This window comes from Monodon monoceros, unplaced genomic scaffold (assembly GCF_005190385.1).
Source record: "Monodon monoceros isolate NGI ecotype Baffin Bay Population unplaced genomic scaffold, NGI_Narwhal_1 Super_Scaffold_20, whole genome shotgun sequence".
Lineage (NCBI taxonomy): Eukaryota > Metazoa > Chordata > Mammalia > Artiodactyla > Monodontidae > Monodon > Monodon monoceros.
Window position 1 is genome coordinate 104,014,974 of NW_021703777.1, and position 17,830 is coordinate 104,032,803.

The window sequence follows — 17,830 nt, forward strand, 5'->3', positions numbered from 1 at the left end:
GCCTACATGGTAACATTATGGAAGACCCTTAGGAAATCCTGAGACTCCAGTAACTGCTGTGTAGAGATATTTTCTTTCCTAGGGCTATTGCCCTTAAGCAAGATGAGCCAAGATCTGTGGGTCCCTTACAAGGAATAGCTTGTTTATCCATAGTCAGTAAGAACAATTTGTAGTACATACCTAAAAGCTCTTATTCAAAGTTTCATCTTGATAATATTAAGTCTAAAGTTTCTTCGAATTTTGAGAACGACAAAAGAAATTCTTCAATTTAGACTTACACTTGCCTATTCTTTATATAAATACATATATTTATTTATATTTAAGTTAAAGGTTAATGAGAAAGAAGGCTGTCCTTTAGTATCCCAAATAAAGGTAAGAGAAGATAGTGACAGGATGTTACCAGATGCCTTGAATCATATAATAAAAGCAGTGAGGCCATTTCTTGAGTCTCCTTTTGAAAGTTGCAGAGCTTTGGCTATCAGTCTCAGACAAACCCCTAGGTGTCATCTTCTCCCAGCAGCCGCATGAGCTTTGCTGACACTGGGGGCTTAGAAACTAGACAGTGGGAGATTGCAAGCTTGAGACAGAAGGTCAACTAAAGGTAGAATCTGGAAAGAATCTGGCACTGAAATAGATTGGGAATATAGGGAGAGTGAAATTCTTTAACTGGTCTCTGGTTCTTGGTGTTTTAAAATTTCGATTTCATTGGGATCAACTGCAAAAGAGATGGGAGACACTTTAAAAGTAATTTTCCAAATGACTTTCTAAAATACAGCTGATAGTGTCACTTTCCTTCTTTAAAACCTTTAATAGCTCCCCACTCCTAAAATGTAAACTCCCTAGCATAGCATTTAAGGCCCTCTATAACCAAAAGCTCCCCCTATCTTTCCAGCTTTATCTGTAGCTAAAATGCTCTTCAGAGAAGCCCTGTGCTTTCCAATCAGCCTGTGTTATTTCCTTTGCCTGGAATGCTGCCTCCTGACTATGGCCCTCCTCCCAACACTTTTTCTTACTGAAATCCTACCAATAATACAAGGTCTAGGTCTACTATCACCTTCTCCGTGAAGCTTTAGGAATCCTTCTGTTAACTGGAAGAAACTCCTTCCTTCTCATTGATTTTCTAAAACTTTAACTATAAATCTCAGAGCACATGACACATTCCACTTTGAATTTTAATCAGTTGTATCAGTCTTATATTCTTAACTAGATTGCAAGATTTATAAGGGCAAGGGACTGTCTTTCTCATTTCTGTTTCCTCATAATAGTTTCCATCATGTAGGCACTCAATGTTTGTCTTAAACTAATAGTTGATATTAGCATTTTTCTTTTATTTTCTTCTTCTTTTTACCAATTTCTATAAGTGCATTGTCTACTGCAAACGATTATTTTTCAGGTGTTCATTCTTAACTTAGTCATTAATTCAACCATCAAATATTTATTGAATGCTTGTTACTTGAAAGGCACAATGCTAGGGGCTGTGGGTACAATGAATACAATATAATCCCTGTCCTCAGTGAGCTTGGAGTTTAGTAGGAGATGCAGGTAAGTGGATAGGCGATTACAATGCCATTTGATAAATGCTACACAGAGCCATCATTTAAGGTTGTACAAATTGTGCCTTATATGAGAGAACCCAGAAAAGAGGTAAGTGGAGCATGAAATGTAGCCCCATCCTCTCCTTTCCAAGCTTTGCGCCCTTACATGGTGCTGTGTATCCCTAAACGAAGGATGGGTTTTTATCTAATGCACACAGAGACTTTGTATATGATAGCGGTCCCAACGCCACTATAAGAGTAAGTAAAAGATTTTCTATGAGCACTTGGGAAGGGTACTTAGTCCCAAACTTGAGGAGTTAAGAATGAGTTCCATGAAGAAATGCTATATAAACAGCTTTTCAAGACAAATGGGAATTACCCAGGTGAACAGAAATGAGAAGAATGCTTCAAATAGAGACAAATACAAAGAGACAGCATTTAAGGAACTACAAGTAGTTAATTATGGCTGGAATCTAAGAGCAGTGAGGGTGAGCTTGGAAAACAAAGCAGAGTCCAGGTCATGAAGGGCCTCAAAAACCATGGTGAAGGTTTGTATTTTATTCTGAAGGCAATGGGAAGTCATAGAAGCATTCTGACAATGACCAGACTGACACTTCAAAAACCTCACTGGTTGTAGGGTAGAACTGGGGGAAGGAGGCTGCAGGCAAGGACAGTGGGAAGTTGCAGGAGGTCAGGCACGAGATACTGGTGATCTGAGTGAAGACAGTTGGGAAGTGGAGATGAGAGAATTTCAGACCTACTTAACAGCAAAGACAAACAATAATTTTCCATAAAGTTTTTTCCACCAGTCAAGAAGGTGAGAAAATCCACTCTTTCAATCAAACAGCCTGGGTGGTATGGATGAAAGTGTGGGAACTTCGTAGTTAGACAATACAGAGTTTGAATCAGGGTTCTACTACTGGTTAGCCGTGGGATCTTGGGTAAGTCACTTAGCCTTTTTGGTATTAGTTTCTTCACCTGTTAAATCTGAAACAACACACTTGAATAGTACACTTAAAGTGTTGTTGAGAGTTTTAAATTAGATATTATATCTGTAAGTGCTTGATTCATAGTAAATACTATAAAGCTAGTTTCCTCCTTTCCTCCTCTTTCCTTTCCCCAATTGATCCTTTAATAGGAGAGCCATTTACAACACCCTGAAATTGTATAGATACAAACTTAAAAAAGCAGGGTTGTCCCCAAATGGTATGTAAGGTAGGGCTTTTCAGTGTTAATGGTGAACTCTTTAACTAATGCTTTACAGTATTAATGGTGAACTCTTTACGTTGGAGCAGTAATTTATACTTGTGACTCTTACAGTTTACTGAGTCCTATATACTTTTGGCAATCAGAAGAAAGCTTATGAACCTATTCTCTAAAAATATATATATAGCACATATGTACAACACTTTACGTATAATTTTAATTAATTCAAAGACCTTCTAAAATTCGTGATGAACTCTATTAAACATTTTCCTTTATGCTAATTCATTTAATTTTAAAATGATAGTTGATAGTGACCTAGTATTTATGCATATGGCAAACTGGGATATTTCTGTAGATATACAGTTTAGTGTTTAACAATAGCTTATACTTTCAAATAAGTTCTCTTAAGAATGGCTATGTGGATGTTTTCTGAAAAGTTGACGTTAAAGAAATAGGAGAAAACATTTTAGCTAGGACATAAAAGTTTGTTTTTATGACATAAAAACATACTGGCTCATATTGAGGCAGGAGGTAGATGGGCCCTCAGGGCAAATGGTTTGAGTTTGTTCCCTGTGGACAGATGCTCCGAGATGGGAGTAACAGGACAATTGAGAGAGAAGGCTGGGCCCTGCCCAGATAGCAAATAACGAGACCATAAATTCCTCATTCTCGAAGTCAGGAGGCCTCCCCAACTATACATGCGCAGAAAGCCTCCTTGGAGGTCAAAAGGGGAGTGATGTCAAGTGGCCAAATCTACCCATAGGCCTCTTTGGTAGAATCCATCTTAGCTAAGAGATGTGCAGGCACACATGGGAAAATCCTGAGATATACCAAATATGGACTTTGAACAAGGCAAATCAAATAATTGGCCAAAGGAAACCCACATAAAAGTGATTCAAACTGCCACGAGGGTGTGACTCTCTCTCTGAGCCCGCCCGTGTGTCTATCCACATGTACTGGACTTCTTTTTTTCCTAATAAATATTTTACTTGTTTCACTACTTTCCATCTTTGTGGGAATTCTTTTTCTGCAAAGCCGTAGGGCCAGGGCCCTGTCACTGACCACTGTGGCTAGGATTCGGTGCGCTCACTGCCGTGACCTGACCTCAATCACTGGCTGGGAACCGAAACCCTGCTTCAAGCCGCTGCAGGCCGAGGCCACCCAAGATCAATATTAGAGGATAAGCCTCTTCTGATAAAATGCCATCATCTAATAGTATCATGTATCAGGAGCTCTAATGAGCCTTGTGGTACATTTTCCTATGATCTGCGATATTTGCGACCAGAATTTCAGCAACAATCATTTATCCACTTCTGTTTACATTAGACAATTGAGAACTGTGTCCAAGCCACTGGTCAAATTACACACAATATACTGTGCTCTAAAAAGGATGTATATAATAAAAATTCAGATTCAAAACAGTTAGGGCTGTGATGGATCACAGCCAAGTCCCAAACTTTGTAGGTCAAGAGGGAGAGTTACTATGGTTAGTTTCTTATTCAGTCACAAACATTCCTGTGGTAAGGAGTAATGAATTAAATGGTGGGCTGTGGAGGGCAGGATAGGTATACAGAATAACACGTATTAAGACAAATAACTTTTATCCTGTGACAGTTCATGAATATAGGTGCCAGAGCTCACAAGATTCAGATGATGTCTTGGCAGTTTTTCCTGAAAATTGGAAATGAGCTCCCTCTGCCTTTAAAAAAATTGCTTATACATAAAATACAACCAATAAACATGTTAAAAAACCAAAGCCTGGATTAGGTGCTTTAAGGCTCCCTTTACCACAACTCCTACACTGCTTTTTAATTCACACAACTTTTGAAAGGTTATGAGAATAGGGAATCTACAGGACAGGTTTTAGGTCATGGACCTTTTAAAGTAAGTTATCCTCCATCACTTAACAAATGTAGAGTTACATAGGAGAGTTTTCACTGTTACTTTTAAGCCTCATATGATTTCTACTGTGTTCAAGTTGCATTAATATCTAAAATGTTTCCTTATAATCTGATATAAAACCACAGACCAAAACATTTGCTGACAAGAAGGCAAGGAAAAAGTCAGGAAAAAAGCCAAGTTTAACCATACCCAGTACTTACAGGTATAACAAGACCAAGAAAGAATTCTTTGCATATTTGGAACTTATAAAGGAGATTCACTTCCTATTCTTTATCAAAATGCTTAAGATACAACTATAAAAAGGACTAATGTTTTCTGACAGGTAGATGATCTCATACAAAGTAGTTAAAAGTATTATATTAATATGACAAACTAGGCAGATACTATCTGGAGGTAGAGAAATTTACTATAGGGATAACACACGTGCTGAATTGGTTTAAAGTGTTTTCAGAGTCATTTGGTCCCCTTTGAGCACACACCTGGCGTAGGATAACCTCAGATGCCTGAGGCCAAAAGCTAGGGGAAAAGCTTGAGCAAAAGGAGGAAGAAGACAGCTAGAGAGAGAAAAAGGGACTGGCAAAAGGTAAGGGCTACGAGAGATCATCACAGTATCACAAAACTTGGTTTAGCTTGGTTAAGGGATCCAGGAAGTAATGAGGCGGGACTAGAGGGTGGAAGCCTTCTCTTACCGCAGTACAAATTAACTTCCAACCTAACATCCAAAAGCCAAATAACCTTGGCCTCCAGGGAAATGTAAATGAACACAAATGGAGTATTATCTTATTTTTTAAAATAGGTGCAATGTTATGCCTTGCTTATTATAAACCTGATTATTTTCATTTGAAAACAGATGTCATATTTTAAATTTAATCCTTACATGCCAAGGGTAGAAAGCATCAGCTACTCACAATGTTTAGTCATAGAATTGCCACAAATATCATCTCTTGTGTAGGCTTCTGACTCAAATGCTATTCAGGAGTATTTATGTTCTGCTTTTTTGTTTTGTTTTTTCAGTTCTTTTTGGTTTTGTTTTAAAGAAAAGAATAATAACACACATGGCTTATTACTGCAACTGGCTCTTATGTTCTCAGATTTCTTCCAATGACAAAAGAAAAGCACTGATTTCATGCCAAGAATATAACATTTTAAGAGTAAGATGAGCTGTTCCTAATATTTTCCAAAGGGTTGTTGACAAGTCAAAGTGAAATGCAAAGATTCCTTCAATTTCTTTCTTAGATAATCTTCTGATGCGATACACTATCAGTGATGAAATGCTTGTGGTCTCATAACCACTAAATATAATCTAGATAGAGAGTAATTATTTTTAAAGTCTCATGTGTTTCAGTGACTAACATAGCATTATGATGTACTGCTGAAAGGACTCACTGAAAGTAAACACCATTTGGAGTTTCATTTTGCTCTGGTGAATGTTGTTGGTCATTTTCCTGTCTGAGACCCATCACTAGCTCAAGAGTTGGATCCTACTACATTACTTTCCCACAGCGGAGAAAATAGTATAACCCAATAACACTTTAAAGCATGCTGTTGTGCTAAATCATCATTCTCGCTAAATATAATTTACTTCTAGGAAAGAGGTGGATTCACCATCATGTTTTGTCAAGCCGAGATATATGTAACTTTGATCTTAGGTTGGTAGTAGGGCAGTGTGAGTAACGGTTGCTAGGAGTATCAAAACAAATCATACGTTTGCCCATAAATAATATTTGATTAATGCTAAAGATCAAAATTTCCTTTAAATCTGAGTAACCTGCTCAAGGATATAACAATGAACTGTCCTCTGGGTTCATTTAATCCATGATATGGATGGTAGACTACCTCTGCCTCTCCCTATTGATCTGAATAGTTATAACCTTAATTCTTAGATTTATACACTTGCTCTCTGAGATTAATTCAGCAAGTTTCCCTTGTATGCCCAGGGAATCTAATTCTAGTTTAGCAATTGAAGATGCAGTTTCTCGTGTGAGTTTCAAAAAAGATGATTATCTCTGCAAGAAGACAAGAGTGAGACCTTGCCATGTTTTTCATTTAAATGTGACACAAAGCCTGAATTGACTTTATCCTTGTTTTGATGCAGAGGTCTTCCTACTCCCATAAACCCTAGCAACAGATGCAATCTGTATTTGTTTGGCTTGTCAAACTAAACTTGACTATACAGCAGCAAGGATCAGCACAAAATCTGATCCACCCTTGGAACAATAGTATACATTTCAGAGACTAGGGACTCCACTCACTTGAGACTATCTAAATTTCCTTGATGCTGACATAACTTTGTTCACAATATATCTGGATATGCTTGATTATATAATGCCTCACTGCTTTATTTAACCTGAAGGGTAAGGTGAATTAAAGATTAACTGACAAGTGAGATTTAGTAGGACTTAAGTCTGGTATGAAGAAGCCTCTACATGGAATCCTAATTAAACTAAAATCTTTGTAGTCCTCCTTTTTTTGCCCTATTCTGGCGGGGAGCAATGTTTTATCCAGATAAGAAATGGCAGATTCTAAAAGTTTTTGATGTATTTAATGTGGGAGCTAGGCCCAAAACAAAAGCCTTATGAAGTGGTAATTGTAAAGAAGGCATCTCATAGCAAAAAGTTGCTAATCAGTTGTAATTACAGGAAAAATAGTTAATGAATACATAATTAAAAGAGTATAGTATATCTTCCGATTATATATAGTTTTTCAGGTACATGAATAAGCAGTATTTCTCAGATTTGTTCTGTCTTCTTTTATTGAACTATACTTGATTTCATTTAATATTTTCATTTGTTGAATTTTCAGTCTAACTTTATTACTAGGTTTTAAGAGAAGATGTAAAACTAGAAAAATTACAATCAGTGCCTACCATTTTGCAAACAGAAAATTCCCAAGTCCAAATATGGGTTTGACATAAAAATCATAAAAATTTGTAAAGATAACCTGTAACCATACCGACTAGATTGGCATCTCTGCTTTCTTCTCACAGTATTCAACTATGGCTTTCTTAATCTTTTCAAAATAGGACTGTGCCAGTTGCAGTGCACTGATTTCAGCTTAGAAGAAAAGCTGCTACTTGCTTGGAAATCACTGTTTTGTTTTTGTTTTTGTTTTTAATACCCACAGAGGAAAAAGATGAGACCTGATCAGAACAGCTCTCATGAAAGATCCTCCACTACTGTTTGACTAAAAATTGTAGGGCTTAGATGAATTAGGGACAGTGGGGTATCCTGAAGACATCAAACCCTAGAACTTAAAAAAAGTCGATATAAAAATTTATTAACATGAAATTTTCCATTTAAACCATTTTTAGGTGTACAATTCAGTGGCATTAAGTATATTCACAATGTTATATAACCATTACCACTGGTCATTTCCAAATTTCTTTATCATTCCAAACAGAAACTCTGTACCCATTAAGCAAAAACTCCCATTCTCCCATCCCCCAGCCAGCCCCTAATAGCACTAATTTACTTTCTGTCTCCATGAATTTGCCTATTTTAGATATTTTATACAAGGGGAATCATAGAATATTTGTCCTTTTGTGTCTGGCTTATTTAAACTGTTTTCAAGGTTCATCCATGTTGTAGCTTGTATCAGAACTTCACTCCTTTTTTATGGCTGAAAAATATTACATTATATGTATATACCACATTTTGTTCATTCATCTGTTGAGGGACACTTGGGTTGTTTCCACCTTTGGCCATTGTAAATAATGCTGCTATGAACACTGGCATACAAGTCTCTGTTTGAGCCCATGTTTTCAATTCTTTTGGGTATTTACCTAGGAGTGGAATTGTTGGTAATATGGTAATTCTATGCTTACATTTTGAAGGAATAGCTAAACTATTAAACTGTTTCCTACATAAGCTGCATCACTTTACATTCTCCTAGTCATGCACCAGGGTTCCAATTGCTCCACATCCTTGCCAACACTTGGGTGTGAAGTGGTAGCTCACTGTGGCTTTGATCTGTGTTTCCCTAATGACTAATGATGTCAGGTATTTTTCATGTGCTTATTGGACATTTGTATACCTTCTTCAGAGAAATGTCTAAAATGTCTAAATATTTGCCCGCTTAAAAATTTGGTTGTCTTTTTGTTGTTGAGTTATAGGAGTTGTTAATGAATAGAAATATAACTAATGTTTGTGTGTTGTTGATTTTGTGTTCTGATAATAATCCTTATTAGATATATAATTTACAAATATTTTCTACCATTTTGTGGGTGGTAAGGATTGCTGGCCACCACCAGAAGCTGGAAAAGGAAAAGGAAGATTCCACCCAGAGCCTCAGAAGGAGCATGGCTGACACCTTGATTTCAGACTTCTAGCATCTAGATCCATGTTGCATTAAGCCACCCAGTTTGTGTTATTTTTAATGGCAGCCCTAGGAAACTAAGACATGTTCAATTTTGATACCTTTTATTTTTTTTTCTTGCCTAATTGCTCTGGCTAGAACTAACACCAATTCTTCTCAAACCCTTCCAACAAACTGAAGAGGAGAGAACACTTCTTAACTCATGCTACAAATCAGCATTACTCTTCTACCAAAGCCAGACCAAGACACTGCAAGAAAAGAAAACTACAAATACCACTGATGAATAGTGATGTAAAAACGTCAACAAAATACTAGCAAACTGAATTCAGGAGCCTACTGAAAGGATTACGCACCGTGACTAAATGGAATTTACACTAGGAATGCAAGGATAGTTAAACATTTGAGAAAATCAATCAACATAATATACCGCATTCATAGAAGGGAGGGAAAATCATAATTATAATCACCTCCATTGATGCAGAAAAAACATTTAATAAAATTCAACACCATTCCATGATAAAAACACTCAATGAACTAGAAGTAGAAGAGAATTTCCTTAATGTGGCAAAAGCTATATATGAAAAAAATCCAACTAACATCATATTCAACAGTGAAAGATTGAAAGCTTTTCCCCTAAGGTCAGAAAGAAGACAAGGATGCCTGCTTTTGCCACTTCTATTCAACAAAGTACAGATTCTACTTGTTTTCAGTGTTTCTGTGGAGGAATGGGAGATTAGAGCTGCCCACTCTGCCATTTTGCTGATGTTACTCCCAAACTCTAGAACTTTTATACTATCATCATACATAAAGCAGTACTTATTAAATTCACATATATGCAAATTATAGTGCTGGAAAATAAAATTAATAGGTGAAATCAACTGAGTGCCTACAACCATCAGGCTTTGTTCTGAACCTTATTGCCTAATCTGAAATCTTCACATCAATGCCATGAGGTAAGTATTATTTTCCCCATCTTATAAAGGAATCAGTGGTGACTTGGAGAAGTTAAGCAATTTGCACAAATTAACAGCTAGTAAGAAACAGAACAGAGCAGATAATGTAGTCTGACTAAAAAGTCATACATTTAAATAGTATCCTTGTAACAGTCAGGGTTCCAACAAGCCCTGAGGATAAATTGAGGGGGTTTTACTTACAATGAGATTAATTACAAGGGTATGGGTGGGATGTAAGAGAGCCATAAGGGATGGTGTAGTAAACCTGCACTACCAAAAAGCAGAGCTGTTGCCACCCCTAGAGCTAAAGGGACCGGGGGCTGGAAAGACAGTGGTGTAGAGAAGGCTTACTGGAGAGCAGTGTTAACCTTTAGTAGAGGAACACAGCAAAACCGAGAAAATTTTGAGGGAAGGATCCAGGGGGATAAATATCCTGACCTCCCTCCTTCCCATAACTTGTCAGAGCTCCCCATAAGCTCAACAACTGGAAGCCAGAAGACATGAAGGTCAGCCATCTGGGGCAGAGAGCAGGGTGAAGAAGTGTGGAGAATGGATCTATGATGGGAGGTGGGGCAAATGGAAGATATCCAGTACAACCATGGACACACAGTAGAATTCAGTAAATATGCTTTAAGTTAGATGCTTCCAACTTAAAGGGAGGGTGAGGAGGGGAAGAAGCATTAGTAAAGTCATACAGATTTGTACAGCAGACAAAAAGATGATGGAACAATATAAGCAAATGAATATCTAAAGTTCTCTTTAGCCCCATGATGAGAAAAATTATTAAAAGTGCATCTGTGGGACTTTCCTGGTGGTGCAGTGGTTAAGAATCTGCCTGCCAGTGCAGGGGACATGGGTTCAATCCCTGGTCCAGGAAGATCCCACATGCTGCGGAGCAACCAAGCCCGTGCACCACAACTACTGAGCCTGTGCTCTAGAACCCACAAGCCGCAACTACTGAGCCACCGGGCCACAACTATTGAAGCCCGAGTGCCTAGAGCCTGTGCTCTGCAACAAGAGAAGCCACTGCAGTGAGAAGCCAGCGCACCCTAACGAAGAGTAGCCCCCCCTTGCTGCAACTAGAGAAAGCCCACCCACAGCAAGGGAGACCCAACACAGCCAAAAATAAATAAATAAAATTTATATTAAAAAAAATGTACATCTGTGGATAAAGAATGTCACCAGCCATTTCAGTAAACAAAGGATGTTGCAGCCATAAAGCCATTAGCCACTGCAGCAGCCTTTGACGATGCACCCTGAGGGGAATTCAGGATGGAGAAAAACAGAATAGTGGCCCAAGGCAGTTAAGATGCATATCAAAGGAATAATTTCAATAAGCCCAGACTCTTGCATTTTCCCATACACAGAAAAGCACTAAAATCATTAACTTGAGATGTCTGTTTTTGTGATTAGCAATAATCTTTTGATGTTCAACTACATTTTTTTTTTTTTCTTAGCAAAAAGTCCTATATACCCTGGCTCCTCCCTTATCTCTTTGGAACAGTTCCTTAGAGCTATCCGAGAGGCTATATCCCCAGCTTAAGTCCTCAGTTAGTCCACTGAATAAAACATAATTCTCAAATTTCAGACTGTACATTTTTTTCAGTTGACACATCTCTATACAAATATTTAAAACTGTTTCTCGGGGCTTCCCTGGTGGCGCAGTGGTTGAGGGTCCGCCTGCTGATGCAGGGCACACGGGTTCGTGCCCCGGTCCGGGAAGATCCCACATGCCTTGGAGTGGCTGGGCCTGTGAGCCATGGCCGCTGAGCCTGCGTGTCCGGAGCCTGTGCTCCGCAACGCGAGAGGCCACAACAGTGAGAGGCCCGTTTACCGCAAAAAAAACCCCACCAAAACCAAACAAACAAACAAAAGCCAATACTACCATTAGCTCTGTACTTCTGAGACAAGGATTATTGGATGCTTAAAATGGTCTAGGACCAAAAGTCTTAAACTTCTTACTTGACTATATTTCCATTGATCACCATTCTGGATTACTCAGTTTATTTGCATAAGTTATCTGCAGGGAGGAAACTATCTCTGTTACTTTGCCAGGGGCAGATTCTTCCGTCCTTTTAGAAAAAGGGCCTGTTCTGGTTTATTAATGTTGCCTACATCTAGATATGTTTTTTTAAAACAGCTTTACTGAGCTATGATCGACATATAACAACATGCATATTCAAAGTGTACATTTTGATAAGTTTGACAGGGGGATTTGTAAACAAGCCCCTTTGGTTCTCATACTCCCTATTCTCTAACTTGCCTTTTATAAAAAATAAAGGTGATGTTTTTGACCTCCAAAAGCTACTCTTTGTTTTATTTTTCAAAATGTTTAAGAACATAGCCAGAAGAGAGCGAGGTCATTTTATTGTTTCATAGTCCTCATATTTGAAAGTTGATATCCTTCCTGAATTCTCTATCATCGTAAAGCTTTGAGCCTATAGTAAACAAAACCCCCAAATACAACAAATTCTATCATGGTCAGCTTTCACAACCTCTAATCAAGCCCCAGTGTTTTTCTACAATGGAAGGAATTGAAGCTACTTCTTGTAATTTCAGGAAGTAGATAAAAACAAAAACACCAAAACTAAAACAAAACACCTTAGGCTATCATTTGAAGTTTCCTAAGCTTAGTATTGACCCTGATGCTGCACAATGAGGAAAAAAGCTTGAATTCTTTTACTGGGAAAAGGTAGACAATCTCTTTTATGTAAGACTATAGACAGATCTTCAAAGCTCATTTGATATGCAACCCGCTTCTGAAGAAACACTTTTAGACAATCTGTTGCAGTGGGCAGGTAAAAAGCTCATCATGATGTCATATGACATTTCTGCATACACTTACCTCTGCTGTGTGCTTTGCCACATTCCCCACGATGACAATGACCTTCCCTTTGAAGCTCTGGAGCATGGCAGTGTAAGGTCCTTGGGTAAGCTCCCCTTCCGCAGTAAACGCAGTGCTGAATGGAATGTTGATGCTGCCTGAAATGTGACCCCGAATAAAACTGAGAAAAAAAGTTAAGGAAAACATTTATTTGTGTGCAGACTTGAATGTGTGACAGAAGCTCACAGAGGTAATTGATTCTCAGAAGACAGTACCACTAAAATCAAACACAAATGGAGACCAGACTTGAAAATTCTGAGCAGACGAAACCAGTTTAATCATACAAGTGAAGATTTAGCTTATTTTGCAAGACGAGTGAGGCTAACTTGACCTGGGTCACTTGTTTATGTCTCTGAAAATCATAAGTGAAACTTAAATTGTTCCCCTAAATTGATATGAGATGATCACTAACCAATTCCCTTTCATTTAAGAAAACTCTAATATTGTAACCAATTGCTGAAAAATAGTCACTGCTGCTTTTTAACAATATACCTCTGAGCCTCACTCCATGTTTTGGTTCCACCGCTCCTGGTTTGCAAACTGTCTTTTGGTGTGTGCACAATAAACTTTTACTAATTACTACTTCAGTTATTCATCAGTTTTACTTTTTTTTTTTTCTGAACATTTGACAGTTCTAAACACCTTCCATGCTCACGAGTATTTTATTTAAACAACGTAAGGCACCTCTGCAGAAAAAAAAGTTAAATGTGAAAATGCAATGAACAAGTGAAAGGAAGAAGACTAGCCAAAGATATAAAGAAGACTTTCCTGATTAAATGAAGTATTGTGAAAGTGATCAGAATGCAACAAATAAATGGCAGTCACACAGCTTGTACAATATTCATGGTTTTCAGTTCCTTACTATTATTATGATTATTTTAAAGATCTGAAATATAGCCAAATGGATATTCTCAGATGTAACTTGATAATGCAAAAGCTTATCTACTCTGGGCAAGCAACTGTTAAATGGGACTCTATTTAGAATTGTTAGAGGTCATTAGCACTGGCTGGAAACATTTCTGTTGTTGGTTTATTTCTCAAGTAAACTTAGCTATTTCCATTCTTTCCAATTTTATGTTCTCTAAAGGGGGTGATGTTTTACTATATTTGTACTTTAGAAGGGTTTAAATGATTTCATTGACTGTTACTTGTAATTTTGGAATTAAAAGCTTAAGCTTAAAATATTTAGAAATATCATAAGATCTTAAAGAAAAAAATATTCCTTCAAAAGTAATTAAAAAGTACAATTTTAAAAAGTGAAATTAAAAAGATGATTCTTCATATAGAGTCTGTAGAGGAAGATTCTGAAATATTATTATTAATCAAATAACTTCTCAAAAAAGCATAAAATAAAAACTGCGAAAACTGCTCTGAAAGAGATGTATATGATGCTTTGATAGGATATATCAATTTGGGGAGGACAGGGAAGGTTTCCACTAAGGAACTAAGTGATGGCCGAGGTAAAATATGAATAATTAATAAAAGTTAATTAGGCAACAGGATGGAATGGAGGTGGTATAGGGTGGTGGAAAGGAGAAACATTTTCAGACAGAAATGTCAGGCATATATTGGGGAGGAACATGACCAATCAGGAGAAAGGAAGGCCAGTCCTGGTGTAGAGAACAAAGACAGCATGAGATAAGATGAGCCTGGAAATGGATGCAGAGGCCAGATCATACAGGGCCTTGCAGATCATGTTGTTAATACTGGTCTTTATCCTAGAGCAATGAAAATCAGAAAGTATTTTAAGCAGAGAAGTAACAGATCACATTTGCACTTTGGCAACAATGTGGAGAAAGGTTAGAAGGGGAGTGAATGTAAAGATTAGTTTATAAGACATGTAGGCAGTATCTCATCTCTTCCCTAACAATCACTGATAATGACCATGAAGAGATGTTTGTGTTCAATAGAAGCATTTTCCCCTAAACTTCCACTTTAGATGTGTTCTTTACAAAATGGAAAAGTCGTAGAGTTTTAAAAAGTTATGTCACAAGCAACGAATATTCCCCCAACCCCCAAAAAAGACTCATTTGTCATTCCTGTAGAAGGGGGAAAATTATAATTATTTATTGACATGACAGTTTCTCAGTTGCCCCAGTTTGTGGGTTCATCTTTAGAATACTACTTCTCTTGTTTCTCTTTCTTTTTCCCTCATTAATGGAGAGAGGAGAAATTTGAGGCTCCTACTCTCAAGAATGATGGTGGAGGTTGAACATGTGTCTTAAATTTCTAGTCAGCTGTTGCTTCATCCTTTCTTCTTTAAAGAAGGCATCTGGCATTAATAATGAGGGAAAGGACATAAAAAGTTCTGAAAAATGAAATGAGAGGTAGAATAAATATTATCATCCCAGTGTATACTGTTTAATTAGAGTCTTCTAGAATGAACAGAGAATTTATGATCATAAGGAGATCACCCTTGAATTTCAACAGCACTAGTTTTTCAAACATTTATAATTACTCAATACTCAAAATATCAACTGCAGTTTTCATGAACAGAAATGACTTTGTACTCAGCATATAATTACTCCGACAGCACTTTAATCTTCAATAAGGACATACCTTAAAATAAAAATAATTGATTTTTCAGAAACTCTGAACCTAACAACTCAATTATTCTCAGCAAATATATCTACATCTGCTAGTCTGAATCAACTGGCAGAGAGACTTTCTGTGTTTATCAAACAGCCAGTATCAACCATGAACATTTTTTCTTTCTAGTGCTTTTTGAATACCAAAAGCAATACAAATCTATACTAGTCAAATGCTCTAGCAGACATGTCTGCACTGCCTGCCCACCTCCCACCTTCTTGTTTGAAAGGAGCTCAACTACTGACCCTGATGAAAGGGTGAGCCTAGGCTGTCATGTTTGTATCAGGTGATCCTGCCACGATCAGGACTGACAGGATAGGAGGGAGGGGATGAGTGAAGGTAGACATCTGACACAGGCTGATACCCTGTGTCAGATAGGCTGAGCCAGTTAGATTCTCTCCCTTCAAAATCAAAATAAAAGATAAAAGACAATGCTCAGACTGTGTTAAGCTTAACAATGTAAAATCACATTTGAGTGCCTTCTATATATGTTTTATTCAGCCAGATGTTAAAAAATTAGTGACTCTAGAAATAAAATTATTTATTTTACAAGATAAATTCTATAAATATTTGGTTTAAAAATAGTACCCATCTGTATCCAAATACCCAATATCTAATATCTGTATCTAAAATCATAGATAAGCATCTAGATGATTTTGTGGGTTCAATATCACGAATTTATTATGTGCTTTTAAAGAACACTTTAGTATGTCATACAAGTATGTCATAAACTTATCCTAGAATTTTCTTTTGTGCTTTATGGTTTGATGTTTTTAAAAAAACCACTAGATTAAATGTTAAAATGCTTGACAAAGTAAGATTGCAACAGAGTCTTTTGGGTAAGAGAAAAGTTATAATCCAAAATGCAAAACTTTTTCAAACATTTTTCAGGCTATTTTAACACTTTGGAAGATAAGACACAAAAGAAAAAAATGTCTTAAACCATACTTCCCCTATTCTTAGTTTAGTTGAAGCAAAAAAATCCTGGAAGACATATAAAAGCACTCATCCAAGAACACTCTTGTCATAAAAATTCTAGTGCAAATAAGATTGGGTAAGCACAAATGCTTGTAGACAGGGTGGTCAAACCTGTAAATAGCTATCCTTAACTGTGAGACTGGCAAATAGAGGAGAACGAGACTGGCCTAGTTACACATTAATATATTTACAATGAACATTTTCTTTTTAAGTAAGTTGGACAATGAAGACAATTTCGGTTATTTAAGGATCTTGTTTCCTTGGTGATTATTTACATTTCACTGCCTACATTAGAAATTCTCATGTGACACAAACATCATATGATGAAGTAGAACTTTTTAAAGCAATTTCTAAACACATGAGAGGCTGTCAGATTATACTGTAAAGGTAGGCAGCTGAATACTATTTTTAACTTTCTGAGTCTTTCATAATCATAATAAAATACTAGGTGTTTGAAAAATGAGCACAGAATAGATTCTGTACATTTTGTGTTAATTGGACAGAATACGTAAAGTAAAACAGAAGTTGATTTCTGACATATAGTGACTCTGATTAATCCTGGGCAAAACATGGCAAGAAGAGCAAAATGATACAGAATACACTGAGATAAGCACTTTCTCCATGTTCTAAGGACGGAAGTTTTACTTCCTTGTACTGCAGTGGAAGACAAGTATGTATAAGTTCTTAATAATAAGGTAGTATTAGAGACGAACATGCAACAATATATATTTTAGGATTACGACTGTTACTTCATTGCTTTCCTCATATTCCAGACAAAAATTTGGACTCTTTGCATTTGCCTTTTGCATTTAGAAAAGCCAGCGCTTGCCAGCATAAACACAGGTATGGGGTAAACAATACCCACACTTAAAGAGGTTCTATAGTGAGTGTACTACCCAACAGACAGACACTATACTGTAAACTTAAAAAGCTTCAGCTTCAAAATACCCAGTTTAGAGAGTATTAAGGCAATAGAAGCCCAAGTATTTATGTGGTAATTAGTCCCAATCATATATACATCTTGACAGTGTACTTATAACAATGTCCACCATAATTTTCAGATTGGTTTTGGCAAAAACCACAATAAAAAACAATGGCACACACACTAGCTTTTTACCTTTCAATGTTTATAAGACATTTTTGCTATTAGGATTTTTTTTTTTTTTTTTTTGCGGTACGCGGGCCTCTCACTGCTGTGGCCTCTCCCGTTGCGGAGCACAGGCTCCGGATGCGCAGGCTCAGTGGCCATGGCTCACGGGCCCAGCCGCTCCACGGCATGTGGGATCTTCCTGGACTGGGGCACGAACCCATATCCCCTGCATCGGCAGGCGGACTCTCAACCACTGCACCACCAGGGAAGCCCTGCTATTAGGATTTTTGATGATGTCTTTGAAGGAATTAAAAGATACAGGACATGATTAAAGAAGTCTGCAGTAATTACAATGAAATCTCTTCCATGGAATAATAGT

General features: G+C 37.2%; 1 protein-coding gene across 1 annotated transcript in view; it reads right to left on the bottom strand.

Annotated features, from left to right (window-relative positions):
* The window catches only part of TBCK (TBC1 domain containing kinase), a 228,335-nt gene that overhangs the window by 13,028 nt on the left and 197,477 nt on the right, over positions 1 to 17,830 (bottom strand). The window contains exon 25 of the mRNA XM_029235214.1: positions 12,756 to 12,915. Coding sequence (XP_029091047.1) covers positions 12,756 to 12,915 — 160 coding nt within the window. The remainder of the gene's footprint in view (positions 1 to 12,755; positions 12,916 to 17,830) is intronic.